The sequence below is a fragment of the Polyodon spathula genome, chromosome 1, assembly GCF_017654505.1.
Source record: "Polyodon spathula isolate WHYD16114869_AA chromosome 1, ASM1765450v1, whole genome shotgun sequence".
Lineage (NCBI taxonomy): Eukaryota > Metazoa > Chordata > Actinopteri > Acipenseriformes > Polyodontidae > Polyodon > Polyodon spathula.
Genome location: NC_054534.1, coordinates 101,003,399 through 101,020,792, shown reverse-complemented (window position 1 = coordinate 101,020,792; position 17,394 = coordinate 101,003,399). Strand labels below are relative to the sequence as shown.

Here is a 17,394-nt window from a genome sequence, read left to right as displayed (position 1 = left end):
CAAGTTACTTAACGTACCTGCTGACATGGCTGTGACATCACAAAGCCCATCAAAATCAATAGGACCATTGTATAATAGGCAATATCAAGAAATACTACACCCGCACCAACAATTCAGAATGCAACCTAGAGTTTAACAGGTTAACATTGCTATAAAGAGGGCTGAGTACTCACAGAGCCCTCACAGCAGCTAATGACGTGTTGGAATTGCTTGTTGTAGCGGCAGCACAGGACAGGCCCCTTGTGTGAGGTGGAGGCATTGCTGAGTTCTGTTTTTCTGCAGGGAAAGGAAAGAAATCTTAAGCCTTAAGAGACTAAGGTGTGTGAACTATGCATCAGCTGCAGAGTCACTTACAACAATGTCTCACCACAAAGATGGAGAGGAGGTTAAGTGACTTGCTCAAGGTCACACAGTGAGTCAGTTAGCCAGGATTTGAACCAGGGTCCTCCTGGTTACAAGCGCCTTTATTGAACCTCCAGACCACACAACGTCCTGTCCCATGCTTTACCTTTGTCTTGCTTTACCATGCAGGCCTGTGCTTCACCATGTTTTCTTGATGTTTATGATATATTTAAAGGGGTTAAACTTGAATGTGTTTTAACTCAACCTCAAAATAATCGAAGCAGCTTTTTGTACAAATGACAATTGTAACATCTGTCAATATAAGACAAGGCATGCTACATCATGTCAACCCCAAACACAGACATTTGTAACTGTGTAATATCATAGTAATAACTGAGTAACTACCACTATTCCTTGCTCTTACATGGTAACTACTAGTGGAAAAAGTGTGTCATTAGATACAAATGGCCTGTGCCATGTCAATCCTATTTAATTACATCAGGTAACAGGTTAGCATATAGCATTGATTTTGTCTCCGAAGATGTAGTCCCTATTGTAGTACACTGATTATTTTAACATTTCTACAGCAATAGTGGGGCTTGAAGTGTTTTATACCTTGGTTTGCCTGAAAGAAGCACTCAGTTTAATAAGCATTTGCACAATTAATGAGTTTAAACCCTTTTTTAACCTGTTTAAAAACTTGCAGCAAAAGCACAAAAGTAATAACTGGCAAGTACAGCAAGGTATATCTTTTCTGGGTGTGTTGACTAAGCTACACGATGACTGTGTAGCAGCAGAACAATCTAAGAATATAGTTTTTCAACTAGAACTTTTTGCCTGAACCAATTTACTTTTCCTTTTTTTTAATTTTTACTCCCCTGACTTGCTAAAGTACGCTGAATAACTATATTAAAAAATAAAAATAAACTGTAAATGGGTCGTCATTGTAATGAGGGAGCCAGCATCAATATGGGTCAAGTTCAAAAACAGAACGCTTGAAATGAAGGAAACACTTTGATCATAACGTGGCTGCTCTGAGAATTAACACAGCTATTCCAGTTTAACAGCAGTGTGAAGTAAAACTAAGCAAAAGGAGCCTTGTGTAACATCTAGAATTTATTACATATACTTTCAGTTACAATATACTCAGAGAAAAACACAACGTATGATCTTCAGCCATTTGATAGAACTGTGATACAGAGATATGCAGGGCTGGCATAAAGTCATGGGGTTAATCCACACATGCAGTGGCTTATCTAGCTGATGTAGAGTGCTGCATTTTTGGTACTGGCACCAGAGAAGACACAATGATGCAATAATAAATTGGCCATATCACATGGTTTATTACCTATGAGTGTTAACTTCAAGAGTGATATAATGCTGTATAGATTGCCTCAAACTTGCATCTGTATAACTAGTCATACAGTAGTTAATCATGTTATAGGCAAATACAGGCATCAACAGCACTCTCTTTCCACTGCTGTTCCCCATGACTAGCTCTGTGAACATGCCAGAATTCACGACTGGATGTAAAAGCCACAGCATGTCTATATATACACCAAGCTGGGTGACTTAATGCCAGCCATGTACATGCCCTGTTGTAAAACTAAATTTTAACTTTATATTAACTTTAGAAATGCAAAGCTACTACTGGTGTGTGTGGCACAGCTTCACTTCCAATTCTGCAAATTGAAGAAATTGTTATAAATTATTATCCAAATCAGATGGTTAATATTAGGGTCATATTAGAAATAAATCTGATTTGATAAAAAACAGAAACCTGTTGTATAATACAGCTGCATTAATATCACAGTAGTGTATGCACAGCTACTATTAAGATACTATTGAAATGTTTAAATATAGTATGTTGAGGATCAACTGTGCACACTATATACCACACTGCTTTTTAAACAAGACAGAGAGGAATAATAATAATAATAATAATAATAATAATAATAATAATAATAATAATAATAATAATAATAGCATAAGCGTTGTTGTGTACTTGTGTCTGAACTGCAGCAGAGCGAGAGTGTCAGTGGCAATGTAGACAGCTCCCAGCTCCTCCGAGAAGTAGCAGGCTGACAGCATTCCTCTGATCTGACTGGCTCTGGATATGATACTGGCTAAGCAGATCTGGTCTTCCATATCCCACACCTGGGAACAATGCCAGCAACAATATTACACAGATCAGAAGTGACATAAATCAGATACAAAGGACATATCACAGGCAGAAAGACACTGGGTTTGCTGCTTTTTATCCTGCAATTTAAGGTATTGTTTCAATTTAAATCAAAATAATAATAATAAAAAAAAAAACAGTGAGTAAATTGAAATAAAATCTAAATGAATATGTACAGTTGTCCCTGTCTCTTATACCATGTCTGCTGTGCACAAGACAACCCCTACTGTACTGGAAGGTTCTGAAATCTGCCGTTTTGATTGGCTGAGAGTACTTGCTAAGTAAACAATATTGCTAAAATCAAAAGCAAATTTCCAACCATAACATTGTTGTCCGTGGAAACTGAATAGATCCTGCTCTCTTCAGTGCTGATGTGCAGGAAGCTGATTGGTGCGTTGTGCCCCTGGAGTAAACCAATAGGCCACCTGTGAGGGAGATACCACAAGAATTGCATTGTATTTTCATTGGCAGTATTTATGGACTTATCTTTACTAAATGTATTATTGCTCATTTTTATTTTGGATAATGCTACAGAAATATGTATTGTCACTGGAAGTCAATAAAGTATTTAACTTACAAGTAAATGTACATTGAGAGCTAAATTTGACTGAGTATTTGAAACTACCAGGTGCTCATACTTATGGGCACCAGTTAATGTCCCTATAATACATGACAGATGCAGTACTGTGTATGCTGTGTAAAATAAGCCATTACTCTGAGAGATGAGCTCGTATACCCTGGGATGTAGGGGTTCCACAGGCGAATGGCTCGGTCTAATCCTCCTGTCACAAGCAGGTTGCTCTCCCTGGAGAAATCAAAGGTTTTCACTCCTTTGTAGGCTTTGAAGACAGACTCATCTGAGCTCAGTCTGCGAGATACACAGGAGCCTGTCTGCAAGGGGGGTCTGCCTTTCACACTACCAGCATCTGACATCTCCTTCAGTCTTTGGAGGACATTCTTGGTTCCAGTAACAGTGCCTGGTGTTAAACAGGTGCAGTGTTGTGTTAATAAAGTGAATGTATCCTCTTTATTGCTAAGCATCTCCATCTAATTCATCCCCTGAATAAAATCCAAAATGAACTGATTGTTAGAAAATAATGTCTCACCTATTACCAAAGATGTGTCTTCGTCATTTGAACTGGATATCACTGATTGAATAGAGTGGCAGTATTTGATCTGTGACAGACACAAGCATTGTGAATGTTTACAGTAAAGTGTATGTAATATGTTATTGCTAGCTGGTGTTTATCGTTTGGGGCGTGCAGAGGTGTTGGTATTCTGGGGTCACACAATTCACATTTAGGTTTGGGTTGTTGGGTTGTCTTTTTTATTGTAATGTGCAGAATCTCCACTAGATGGTACTGGAGTTATATCATTGGCAGTCATTCATTGGCAGTCCATAAGATAAAAGATAAAGAGTCAATAAGGCCTTTATTTGGACCACAACTGGATTGTCAAATTAAATGTATGGAAAGCATATTCTTGAATCTTATTTATTACACTAAAAAAAAATTATTACACTTCCTGTAACATAGTTTTTGTTCCTGGGTAGTAAGTGTTATTTCCTAATTGCTTATGCCTCAAAAGTACAGAAAATGGCTATTATTCCCCACAAACTTTGCTTTTGTGACCAGGACAGTGATATTTCAAAATATCACTATTTCCAATGGGAAAATGGGCAAATGTGTGTCTTTTCGTTCACATAAAGTCAGAAAAAAACAACATATAAATCTAAATTAACATGTATTTATACTAAAGTAATACAAAGATGACTACAAAAGATTTAGAAGTGAGTAGTTTTTCGAGATTTACAATTATACTGTATTTACAGTATAATTGTAAATCTCGAAAAACTACTCACATGTTCTATACTTTTGAGGCATAAGCAATTAGGAAATAACACTTACTACCCAGGAACAAAAAAATAAATAAATTGTTGCACAGTGTTATTATTATTATTATTATTATTATTATTATTATTATTATTATTATTATTTCAATTTACCAGTTCAATTTATTTTACCCCCCATTTTCTTCCCAATTTAGAATGTTCCATTTTTTTTCCCCCCAGTCTTTAGCATTGGTTCTATGAACTGAGATTTTTAGAATGTCTTCATGGAAAACATTAACAGGTACAGATACTTCAAGGGAAAACAATATCTGTGTATGGAGGACATCTTCAAATCTCATCGACAGGGTAGTCATAAAAGAAAAATAAGCTTACGTTTCAAGCTAGTCCAGGACAACTAGCTGAAGGGATCGTCCCTACCTTTGTGACCCAGTCATTGTGCACCTTCCAACGGGTGAAGCTGACCGCTCCCCCCTCAGTGATAGCCTCAACAGAAACACTAGGAATCCCATCTACTGGCTGACTCTTTGACCAGTTTCTGTACAGCAAAGAATACAAAAGAAAATTATAGCAGAAAATGAATACATTTTTATAATTTCATTTTATATTACAGAACAACATTTTTATGTCCAAAGAAGCCCACTCAGTTGGTATAAAAATAAATCGACTGCAGTTTAATTGCAAGTAGCATAAATTCAATTATGGAAAATTAACTGTTATCAGTCTAATTGTTGAAGTCATTGTGGTTTTATGACTTTTAACTTTTTGTTTTATTAACCTATTACGGACCAGGTATTTTTTATTCAGACCTTATATACTGGCATGAGGCTTTATGCTCATTATTTTTTTAATGAAAATAACAACAACAACAACAAAAATAAACATTTTTAACAATACTGCTTGTTTTATAGAATCTAATCACAGTAATTAGCAACTGTTCTGTTAATCACTGTGCCTGATTCCAAATTATAAATATATATGTTACCGTACAATACCTATAGTTTCAAAAACCTGTGTTAATGAACGAGTCTGCTGAGTCTGCTGAGTCTGCTTGGCTGAACTGCAGAAACTCATTTAATGAAAGGGGACTATTCCCTTGCTGTGCAATTAGCTCTCACATGGCTGAAAGTTCTGGCAGAAATGCTATCAATTGTCAAGGGAAGGAGCACAGTAAGCAATCTGTCTTTCTGGTCTATTTTGGGGAAATGCATGAGATTGCATTTTATGGTTTTCAGCACAAAAGAGTCTGCATTTTCAGCAAGCCAATCTGCTTCAGGGAATTCTCATCATTCTGTGGTGTGTTGTTTGATTTAAATGAGCTGTCAGAGAGTTAAGTACCATATCTGTGCAAAACGTTGCAATTCAAGGCAGTAGATGTATACAGTACTATAAGACAGAAACAATCATTCAGTTTAAGTTACTGCTCAAGTCCCTGCTTATGGTGAGTTCATGTTAGGTTAGCTTTTCCAGCGACACTAAGTAACATCATAGAAATCATACGACTAATGAAATACTTTATGGATCTTATATTGAATATCAATAATATATATACGCACTGGTGCCCAGATGTATTGACACTCTCCTATCTTACCTTACGCTAAGAACTATTCAGTAAAACATCCTTATTTAATTTTTATATGAAAAAATAAATAATAAATAAATAAATAAATATACAGTCCTCAATAAATGTGCACAAGGAATTAAATAATATAGTTTGTGAAATTAAGATTTTTAACACAATTTTACAGTGTTGATAAGATTTTTATATAAAGCACATGCAAATGAATCAGAGCATTTTGCATCGAAAATATATGCATTTGCACTACATATACAAAATTGGATTGCTGGTGTGCTTATCACTGCAAACTTTTTTGAGATATTGTAGTCAGTTTAACTCATAAACATTGGACACCTGGGGGTACCCCCTTTAGAAATTTGTTTAACAAAGATTTTCTTCCGACTGGACTGCAGAAGCACTGAAACACTTTGTGGTTCACCAAGTGTCAGTTGACACTGACGAAACACCTGCTATATCATATATATATATATATAGATATATATATATATATCTATATATATATATTATATATATATATAAGTCGCAGAAAATATATAATAAATACCTCAGAGTCTCTCCCACTCTTGTCATTACAATGATATTTACACATCCCTATGAAATGAGAAGAAATGAAAATACTGTAAACATTTAATTCAAGCTCTCCACCTTCTTTGTCGCTGGGTGTTCTTATCCTGTTAACATAAAAAACTTTGATTTTGACAGGAGAAGGTATGTCTAAAAGATATGTGTTTGTTTTTTACATATTTTACTTGCCTTGCATTCCTTTCATTGTTGTATGTATATGCTGTATATGTTTGGGTTTAGAAACATGTTTTTGTATTTGAATACAGTTTTACCAATTGCATAACTCCCTTGCTGTCACTTTTTACTGGTCAATAAGGGTCAAATACTTCCTGGCACCTCTCAGTTTGTGCTGCTCAGCCCACTAGAGGGTGCCATCATATCTTTTTTTAAAAAAAATTAATTCAGAATCTCCAATTATTTTTACCCCTGATTTTCTTCCAATTTTGGAATGCCCAATTACTATTATTATTTTTCACCTTCACCACGGCGATTCCTCACACAGCTCAGGGACCCGAGGCTCAGAGGGCATCCTGCGATCCCACGAGCCAATCGGCGTCTTTTTACACCCAGGAACTCGAGAGCGGATGCCTGCAGGCTACTGGAGGACAAAGACCTACCCAGCAAATCTCTGCCCCCAAGCTCCCTCGGCACCTGGCTTGTGGGGGTCAATGCAGAGCAGTGAGGAGAAACCGGGAAAGCTGGGAGCGCCAAAGCCAATGCGGTGCCCACCAACCCACCGAGTCCCCAGTGAAGACCGTCTGCCTCACACAACCAGGATTCAAACTTGCGATCTCTGGTTGTATGACTCTCCCTGCATGTCACGTGGCACTGCTTTTACCAGGTGAGCCATTTGGGGACCTGCGGGTGCCATCATGTCTGATGCTGCTAAATAGTGAGAGGGAAGTTCACTTGACACCTTTGCAAAACAGGTATCAAATGTGTTACAGTACATGTATGGACAAAACACACATATTTGTGCACTAGCATTCAGCTGTATCTCAGTTACATTTGTGTCCAGTGCAAAAAGGCATTTTTATCCTCAGAACACCGATATCTAAAAAAAGGCTAACTTTTCTTACCTGGTCATCGCCATACAGTAATATGCATTCATCTTTGCCTTTGTAACTAAAACAAATAAATTTAAAAAGGCATGTATTTGCAGGACATGGCTGAAGAATATGTAATATCTTTATTTTCTTATAAATATCAGTAATTATAGCTGAAACTACACCTCTTACAACAGTGATCTTATCAGAGATATGTCAAAATATGAATTTCTAAGAATTACTTGATCAGGAAATAACAACATATTACTATTGCTGTAAAATGGAATGAGTATTAATTTAAGCGCAAAATATATAAAAATGTTTTAAAAAACACAAAAAACCCTACCTATAGTCTAGCTGTAAAGGCATGCTTTCAAGACCTGTGATTTGGAAATACAGTCCAAAGTTAGAGAGGTCATACAGTCGTAACTCACGATCACTAGAGATGAAACAAAACAAAACAAAAACAAACAGTGCTTTACATAAGTGCATAATCAATATGCTCATTTAATAAATCAAACCAATAACAGACCCACAGATGCCATGATTCCCACTGCAAATGTTACCACTATAATATATGACCACTATTAAAGCTTAGTAAATAGAGCGCTAAGGGCTTAATTTACTAAAGGGCACTGAATTTGAAGTTACAGCGCACGTAGTGAGCCTAACATGTATGATAAATCTAAATTTACTGCCCCATCTACTAAAAGAGAACACATTAATTTATGTGCACTCTATTTGGCTCATTTACATGCCATAGTGCACACTAAATTTAGTGCAAGCAATAATTTAATGCACACGATAATGTCCGAGATTAGACGGGAGCGCCCTCATATAAAAAGCGCCAGCAGTCCAGGCCTATCTTTTGGTCAGTAGCTTATGTAAAGGTGGACGTGGCTTACAGTGATGGGGTACACCCCGCCCCTAGGTGTATTTGGTTTCATTTGTATAGTTTGGGTTATGTAGCACAGTGAGTTAAAGTGTACATTGGCATGTGGGCACAGGGATGTCACAATTAGTTCACGTGCAGACTGTGCCTGGACTCAGCTGAAGGATTAATTGAGTCCTGGCACAGCTATATATAAAAGCAGCATGGATTTCTTGGGTGTTCACTGTGGAGAGAATGGGAGAGTCAGGAGAAACAAAACAGAAAAGAATAACAATTGCTACTCGTGCTAAAACAGCTCAGCACAGCTGTGGGTCAGTGTTTGTTTTATCTGTTTTTTTGGCCAACTTGGCACTTTGTTTGTTCAGTGTTTTGTTTCTGTCTTGTTTAAATCTTTTCTTTAATAAATCTGTGCACCAGTGCATTCAACCACAGTACTGTGCATCTGTATTTTCTGGTCTGACATCACCCATCAGCTATCCTGTTCACAATTACATTGACTGAAAATGAGCGATCAGCACAGCACTCAGCAGGGAACAGAGAGACAACGTAAAGTGAAACTGCACTGCTTACCTTTTAATTTTAACATGTATTCCTTACTTTAATGCATATACAATAAGTCATGTTGTGCAATGGCATATTTTTGTTTTTGTTCTGCTTACTCGAGAAATACTGATTGATGAGACGTAGCCTCAATTCTCTTCCTTGTCGGAATTGCCACCCTGCAGAGCAGGCTCCATGAATCGGGGTGCCAGTAGCCAGTAGAAGCCAACTATCACATTCTGTAAACCTGTCCTCTGTGGGAAATTTAATATAATTCCCATTGAGCTTTAGCAGGGCTTTTTTGTTGTTATTGTAAATTGCACGTTATTAAATATGTTGCAGCTAAAGCTGAATGGCATAGTTTAATAGTTAATACTCTAAAGCAGGAGTGTCAAACATACGGCCCACGTGGCAATTTTTGGCAGCCTGCCCATTAGTTTCTAAAATTGCACTGAGGTACTGTATTATTTTGGAATTCTTCTTTAAAACAATCCGCCTCTTTAATATAACATGCGTATTCAACACGCACAGTCTGCATTGCATGAGTGACGTTCCCATTAAGCCAATATCAGAGGTAACCGTACAGTCCAGCAGTAAATATGGTTGTACGAATGGCTACAGGTCATTGTCAACATGCACACATTTAACAGCACAGCACACAACTATGCTTGAGGATGTAGCAGCAAGCGAACATTAAAATAATGAACGGCATGACGTGTTTAAACTATTTTATTTTACTTTGCGTAAAATTTAAAATCAGTAGCCAAAAAGTACAGTGCCGAGAAAAAGTTTGTGAGCCCCTTAGGATTTTCATCACATCACCACTCATGGTTTTGTAGACTTTCTAGACTGATGGGCATGAATAACTGTTTTCCTGAGGTCCTCAGAGATTTCATTTGATCGTGGCATGACTTGTTCCCACACACCTGTATGGTGAAGACCAAACTCACAAAGTTTCTGATCTTTATATAGGGTGGGGCCTCCCAAACTCACCCCTGAAGATCTACCTAATTATTTAAACACCTGATTCTAATTATCCCCTTAATTGAGCTGATAAAACCAGGGGTTCACTTACTTTTTCACATACCTTGAATCTTAATTACTTATTGTTTGTCTAATTTATACATCATTTTGTTTTAAAAAAAATGGAATTGGTTAATATAAACCTTATTGGATATTTAAGAAAAGGTTTTGATTCAAGAAGGATATCATGGTAAAACTATGGAATTTCCATAATTATCATTCGGGTTCACAAACTTTTTCTCGGTACTGTAGTTGGAGATGTCACGCAAGCAAAAGGTGGAGGCGGAACACAAAAGATTCCAAAATCGTTAGCAAGATGATTATTTTTTCACTGACTAATTTTGATGGCAAGGCAGTATGTCTGATTTGCAGTGCAATGGTTGCAGTTATGAAAAATTATAACATGCAAATGATGCAAAGTTACTATGACATGCTGTACAAAGGAATATATTCTGAGTTTACTGGAAATTAGTCTATTGAGTCTCAAAGAAAGGTTCTTCTGAAAATGAGAAGAAAAACTGAAAGTGCTGTGGATGCCAGTTTTAGAGATTGCATGTGCTGCCAAACCTTTTTCAGGTGGTGAATTTGTTAAGGTGCACGCTTAAAACAGCTGATGTAGTACGCCCTGAAAAAATAGATTTTTTTTTCTAACATCAGTCTGTCTCTTAGCAAGGTTGCTGAGCGTATTACTGAAATGACAGGTAATATTAACTTTAATGTTATTGAAGAAGTTTTAAGTTTAAGCATGAATAACAAGAAGGCTTGGAAATTGCAGAAATACCTTGGAAGAAACTAGCCGGGATTACAACAGAGGGTGCACCTTATATGACTGGACAAAAGAGTGGACTGGCTAGCAGAGTGTTGCAAAAAATTAAAGGAAGAAATGCAGAAGCACCAGTTTTCTTACAGTGCATTGTGCATCAACAGGCATTATGTGGAAAAGTTACGAAATTTGAACAGGTAATGAGCACTGTTACCAAGTGTGCAGTGCAAGATGTGCCAAGTGTGTGGATGGAAGTCATAAAAAGGTACATTTCATAGTGGTACTATTTGCTAAACCACATTTTCATAGCTTGCCAGTATCTTTTTTCTTTCCAGTGCTGTTAAAAACGTTATACGTTAAATATTGAGACTTAGCATTATATACTCTGACATATTTCTTCTGTTTGAGATTTCCATTGAAAGTAAAGTACTCTTCTATCCCCTCCATTATATTACACTGGTTAAAGAAATGGGCTTCTAACCAGGAGATCCTCAGTTCAAATCCCAGTGCAGCCACTGACTCGCTGTGTGACCCTGAGCAAGTCAATTAACCTCCTTGTGCTCCGTCTTTCAGGTGAGATGTTGTTGTAAGTGACTGTGCAGCTGCTGTATAGTTCGCACATCCTAGTCTCGTAATTTGTAAAGAGCTTTGTGATGGTGGTCCACTATGAAAGGCACTGAATAAAAAATAATAATTTGTGATATTGAGTTTTTTGTCTGTGTTCTAAGAAAGCTGCTTCTAGTTATATCTGCTTATTTTTATACTATAAAGTGAACTTAAATGGCCCTGACTGCCAGATGAGTTTGATACCCCTGACCTAGACAATAAATTTAATTTCTGGACTTTTACCATTCAAACTAATTTTCATAACCAAGTAATTCAGCAAGCTGTACCCTTTATAACGCTATAGCGGGGAGCCATAGTTGCAAAACCGTGCTATTTGTGTTCTGCCTTATAACGAGTATAAGAGGGCTGCTGTAATGGCATTATGGAGCAAATGAGAGCCATGACCCTACCGTGTTATAACCGATTCCGCACTATAATGGGGCGTGTTATAACGGATGAGCACTGTATTTACTTTGCATTAATGAATCAGTGAATCAGATGAACAAATCTGTTGAACTGATTCACTAAACTGAATGAATCAAACTAATTGAGTCAGTAAAAACACTAGTTTTCAGCTCAGAAAAAGAGGTTTAAATAGCACGCCTATCAGTGGTTAAAGCCTGGTTCCCATGCGCACTAATAAATAATCACTTTAATGCGTGCACTACAATTAACGTCCTTCAGTAAATATGGTGTGAATGAAGCTCATCTTATTATTCTGAGCTGGATGCTCATTTAAATATATTATCATGCATTACCATACAAATCACATATTCATTCTGACTACCATAGTATAGCACAATAAAATGAGTGTGCACCATAATATGCCCACTATTTCACGCAATAATGAATACAATTGCAATAGTAAATACGGAAATCATTAACGTGAACAATAATTGCAATTATCATTCACCATAACGTTTAGTGCCCTTTAGTAAATGATGCCCTATGTATAAGTAATTCAAATGCTATTATATATACAAATAAACTTACTGAGCCATATTTGGTGACAGGAATGAAAAAAGGTATGGAATAAAACAATCAAGAAGTAGGTATTTTATTGTCCTGAGCTATTCTTTGGTAGCTGTATACTGTTATAATTATATTATTCCTTTCAGAAAATTATTTTTATGGCACTCCTGTTCTTGATAACATAGAGGCCTTCAAAACATTTGTAGAGCATAAGTTTTCAAATAGTAGCCTACTGTATTTTTTAAATCATACAGTAGCTATGATCTTACATGATTTACTGAGAGAAGTATTCTTTGGTCAGCCCATACCCATTGGTAACCAGTGAATATCCTTCTCAGAGTGGACCAAATCATGTAAATCAGGGAAAGAAATAAGACACAAATTGCATTTTGAGTCATTCTTGGTTTTAATATGGTCTAAAATAGACAACTCTAAGCTAAATGCATAAGCAGTGGCTTCTTGTTTTTTTGTTTTGTTTTTGTCTCAGTCAGACTGGAACAGTAATATTTTCAGGTACAACCCAACCCTTGAGAAGTAATTCCCAATTAAGATCTGGGATCTGGTGCCGACAGATGGGAACACAAAAGACAAGTACAGTATAATAAACAAGCAAAAGAAAAAAGAAATAAATAAACAAAGCAAAGCACCAGTTGCAGAAGGAAACACAAAACTAGTAATTACTCCTTTGTTTTCACTCTCCCCGGCAGTTGTCAGGATATACATTGCATCGGAGCAAGCAGGAACTGAAAGAACTTTCTACTCCTATTCTGTTTGAAACCCATGAATGCATGGCAGTTCTGTAATGAGTGCATCAGAGATTATAATGAGTTGCACAACTATTCATTTAGATGAAATGGTGCACAATGCCGTTGGTTGGTAGCCAGTAACCAAGTTCTCACCTTTATTGTAATGGCAGCCAGATTAGCTGAATAATGATTAAGCCATACATATGTTTTCAAAGGAATTGTCTCTCTCTGAAACAAATGAGTCACCATGTGCTCTTGCTGAGAAGACATAAGGCATTGCATTAACTCCTATCATCGTCACTCACTTTAAGCAGTTTGTCATAACATCGATATCTTTGTTCATTCAGTTTGCTGCTACTGCTTTCTCCTTGCAGGTGTGACATGACTAAAGTGGATTTTGTTCTCATTATCGTGTAAATATTTTCAATAAAACTAAGAGTTTACAAGATCATACCCAAATCACTATCCCTGTATGAGGTTAGGGGTCTGTGATAAAAGTTTGGAGAAGATTCAAGGCATTTATCCTGATCTCCATATGTCAGAAACAGACAGAATCTGTGCATAAGGCTCCACATTTTGAAAAGATCTGTGAAAGTGCTCACCAGGTACCAAGCACAAGTTTGTTGTACTGAGGCATCAAAGTTGTGTCTGCAATCCATTTAGGTGTTCTGGACGGCTGTTTGTTCTCTTCCTGTTGCAATGAAACAAAACATTTACCGTCAGTGCCTTCACCACTCACAGGGAAAGACCACTGGCAGAATAAACATTAACATTCCCTTGACTTGACTTTACTCACAAGCACTGATCTGGTTTTCTTGAGTTTGAGCTCTGGAGACCACAGTGACACCAAGCCGTCCTGCCCCACTGCGAGCAGGCTGTTGTCTGGCATGGAGGTGACTTTGAGAATTGCTTCCCTGTGTGGTATCTCTGTGACCTGGGCTGGAAGGTGGACAGTTACCCTTCTAGCCGAGAATGAGGACGGCTTCTCCTTGTCAGGATACCCAACCTGGTGGTCAGAGAACAATGAAGATAGTCAGTGAAATGATACACGGTACAGATTTGAATATAGCTGCCCAAAATATCCTGGAGCGCTTTCCTTTAGAATGTGGCTGAAGCATTTCACAAGCGCTGCCATGTTTTTAATTGAATAAACCCTTTATTAATGTGGTATAAACATCACCACAGGAGGAAAAAAAACAGAGGAACTAATATACTAAAAAAAACCCTGTGGTATTTATATCATTAAAACAGATCCCAGAGCGTGACTACTATAAGAAAGGGAGTGATCCTAATAAAGGGCCTGCACTCTCCATACATCCAGGTCCTGGTTTTCAATACAGCGTTCTCGTGCAACCCTTATCTGTTCAGTATATGAGTATTACTTGGAGTTCTTATTTTAAGGTTTAAGGTTTAAAAATCTAAAACTAAATAAAATCTGAGAGGCAGTCTTTAAAAAATGATCAGGCTTTTTCTTAGCACCGAACGGGAAAACAATGTCAGGTGAAATCCAAATTTATTTCAACACAATCAGAAACTTTTAGAACGAGTGCTTATAATGAAAAATCACACTATCATGACCCTTTCTTTATTAGTTTCACCCATGTGTTGTTGTTGGTTCTGCTTTTCTGCTTGCCAGTGCTTTGAGAATCTGCTTCTGTAGAGTTTTTTAATGAACACATGTTAGGGTTTTAGAGCCACTTTATTTTGTATGTCAAAAAATATTGCAACTGAACTGATTAACAGAAAAGAGATAAAGTGGTAAAAACAACAAATACCTAGGCCAATGTATCGAGTTCCCACATATTAAGTAACTTAACATTTTATCCACAAAACTGCAGAAGTGATATTTTCAATACTAGTATTATTCTGGGTTATTTGCATGGTTACTGTCTGATTTACAGTTAGGATACATTATTAGATCTGTTTTCTAAGTACATGTGTGAGTCACATCGTTAGGCTATCATTCCTCTTTTGGATCACATGTGTTAGTTGTATATAGACTGGTTAGTCATATAAGCAAAAGTGCACCACACTTGGAGAATGCTCGTTTAGCTTCATGCCTCCGACTCTTTGGAACTCTCTCCCAGCTTCGGTGTGTGATGCTCCCACCGTCGCTCGCTTTAAATCAGCTCTCAAGACCCACCTTTTCTCTCTTGCTTTCCATGCTCTTTAAGCCTGATATCTACTATTAGCTGCTGTGTTGTTGCTACAATTTCATGTATTATGCTATCATATATTATGAATTTTCCACTGTATATAATGTATTCTGAATTTTTTTTTTACTGTATATCACATATTGTGCATTTCTCTGCATTTTAAAGTGTTATGGATTTTCTTGTTGTTACTGCATGTTGTAAAGCACTTTGTGATGGTGGTCCACTATGAAAGGCGTTATATAAAATAAAGATTGATTGATTTACACACACACACACACACACACACACACATTCATTCATTTCAAATACCTATCCAAGCAGATTTTTTTCGCACAGCAATACAGATAACCATAATTTACCAAATCTAGTTTCTACACATATTTTAAAATAATCCCTTGCCTACAAATACACATTAGATGTTCACAATATACACGTAAATGGCCACATATATAGTGCAAAGAAAAAACAAAAATTAAACAAAGAAACACATACAGTTTTTTTTTTAAAAAGTCCACTTACAATTTCCTTTGGTTTTGGGAAAGCATTAGACATGATTCCTCTCTATCAAATGTAAAGCCTTCAAAAAGTTTTTGAATTTCAGGATTTGTGTGCACTCACTGGTCTCTCTGAAAGATGTAAGGGTTGCTATAGTAATATATTTGTAGCATGCAAACAAGGAGCTGGTAGCCGCTCCTCACAGGTCTGAAGTTTCCTTAACAATAAAATCCGAAACCAGGAGGTCTGTGTTAAGCATCAATTATACATGACTCCAAAGGACATTTCAAGGGTAACATAGGCTGCTGACATTCTTAAAGCGAGACTAGTAAAAAGATAATCATGTAAGAATAACGCCAAACAGTACTTTTCCTTTGCCTCACGAATAGTGATAATTAATTAGTGCTAATAACTTACACTTTTAAAAAGTGATCTTTTGCGACGTGACAACAAATGAAAGACATTGCGACCGCTTAAGAAATGTTTAACCAACACCGCCCATAGTGCAAAGAAAACCAATCATACCACGCAGCATACATATTGTCCTTTTTTCTTAATTATATTATATATATATATATATATATATATATATATATAATATATATATATATATATATATATTATTTTAAAAACATTTTTTTTAAAAACATGCAAAAAAATGTCTTTAGTAATATAGAAATAAATAATAAATAATTGCAACATGTCAAGCCAGTTGTAGTGACAAAACCCTGTTTTTGCTATTATTTTGCCCTTGCAGTACATTATGCAAATAGTGTTTTCATGTGGTAGTCACTTTTAAACAATAATGATAGCAGAACATGTACTGAAAAAAGAATTCAGTTATCACAGGAAATTCGGGCGTGTTTGTATAAATTAATATTATTGAGGCTGTGTGGGTCTATAAAATCGTGGTTCTAGTTGGCAGCTTAGTTTTTAGCTGAAGAGATACCAGCTTTTCACCTTTAAAATCTGTTTCCCCACAACATTGTTACACAATTCTGTACAAATCGTCACCACCTGGAAGTTGGTTACTTATTCCCGGTTCCTTATTCGCGGTGTAGGTGACAAAGCAGCGTGTCCTTTTTCTGTGTTTTAACTCATTACACATCATGCTCAATTAATATATTGCTACTTTTAAAATATAATCACTCCTTCTTAAAAAAAAATAATAATAACAAATCTGTATCAGCAGTATAGCGGTACCCCATATTACCAGCTTGTTTTGCCTCATTTACCCCCCTTAGACGCCTTGCTCACTAAATATCGAAGTATCCCTAGATAGTTTATCGTCTCCTCTTTGCAAAAACACTAAAGATTTTAGTGAGCAAGCCGTACACCACGAATAGCAGCACCCCAAAGTGTAGCCCATTATAACCAATACAGAACGCATGGGGGCACGTCTTTGGATGCCACATGTACCCACCTTAAACGCCTTGCTGACTAAATATCTAGATATCCCCAGATAGGGTATCGTCTCCTCTTTTTAAAAACACTAACGATTTTAGTGAGCAAGCCGTACCTCACGAGCAGCAGCACCCCAAAGTGTAACCAATAAAAATGCATAGGAATCCCTTTGCTCTTACTTGTTGATAAACGGGGTCCAAAGTATGATGCGAAAGTTGACTTCTTATTTGTCAAC

At 36.8% G+C, this 17,394-nt stretch overlaps 1 protein-coding gene across 1 annotated transcript; it reads right to left on the bottom strand.

Moving 5' to 3' along the window:
* Positions 1 to 149: 149 nt before the first annotated feature.
* LOC121328146 (WD repeat-containing protein on Y chromosome-like) lies at positions 150 to 15,812 on the bottom strand. Its single transcript, XM_041272704.1, has 12 exons — positions 15,780 to 15,812; positions 13,901 to 14,110; positions 13,707 to 13,789; positions 7,909 to 8,001; positions 7,596 to 7,641; positions 6,497 to 6,543; positions 4,794 to 4,911; positions 3,631 to 3,700; positions 3,261 to 3,501; positions 2,844 to 2,949; positions 2,348 to 2,499; positions 150 to 276 (listed from the first exon to the last, which is right to left on the bottom strand). The coding sequence occupies exons 1-12, from the start codon at positions 15,810 to 15,812 to the stop codon at positions 150 to 152; spliced, it is 1,326 nt and encodes a 441-aa protein (XP_041128638.1).
* Positions 15,813 to 17,394: the final 1,582 nt, after the last annotated feature.

Excerpts from the sequence above, each read along its gene's own strand:
- LOC121328146 (XM_041272704.1), bottom strand. The coding sequence starts at position 15,812 with ATGTCTAATGCTTTCCCAAAACCAAAGGAAATT. Across the intron at positions 8,002-13,706 it reads AAACTTGTGCTTGGTACCTG|TGATCGTGAGTTACGACTGT; the intron begins GTGAGCACTTTC and ends TTTCATCTCTAG. Across the intron at positions 6,544-7,595 it reads TACTGTATGGCGATGACCAG|GGATGTGTAAATATCATTGT; the intron begins GTAAGAAAAGTT and ends CTCATTTCATAG.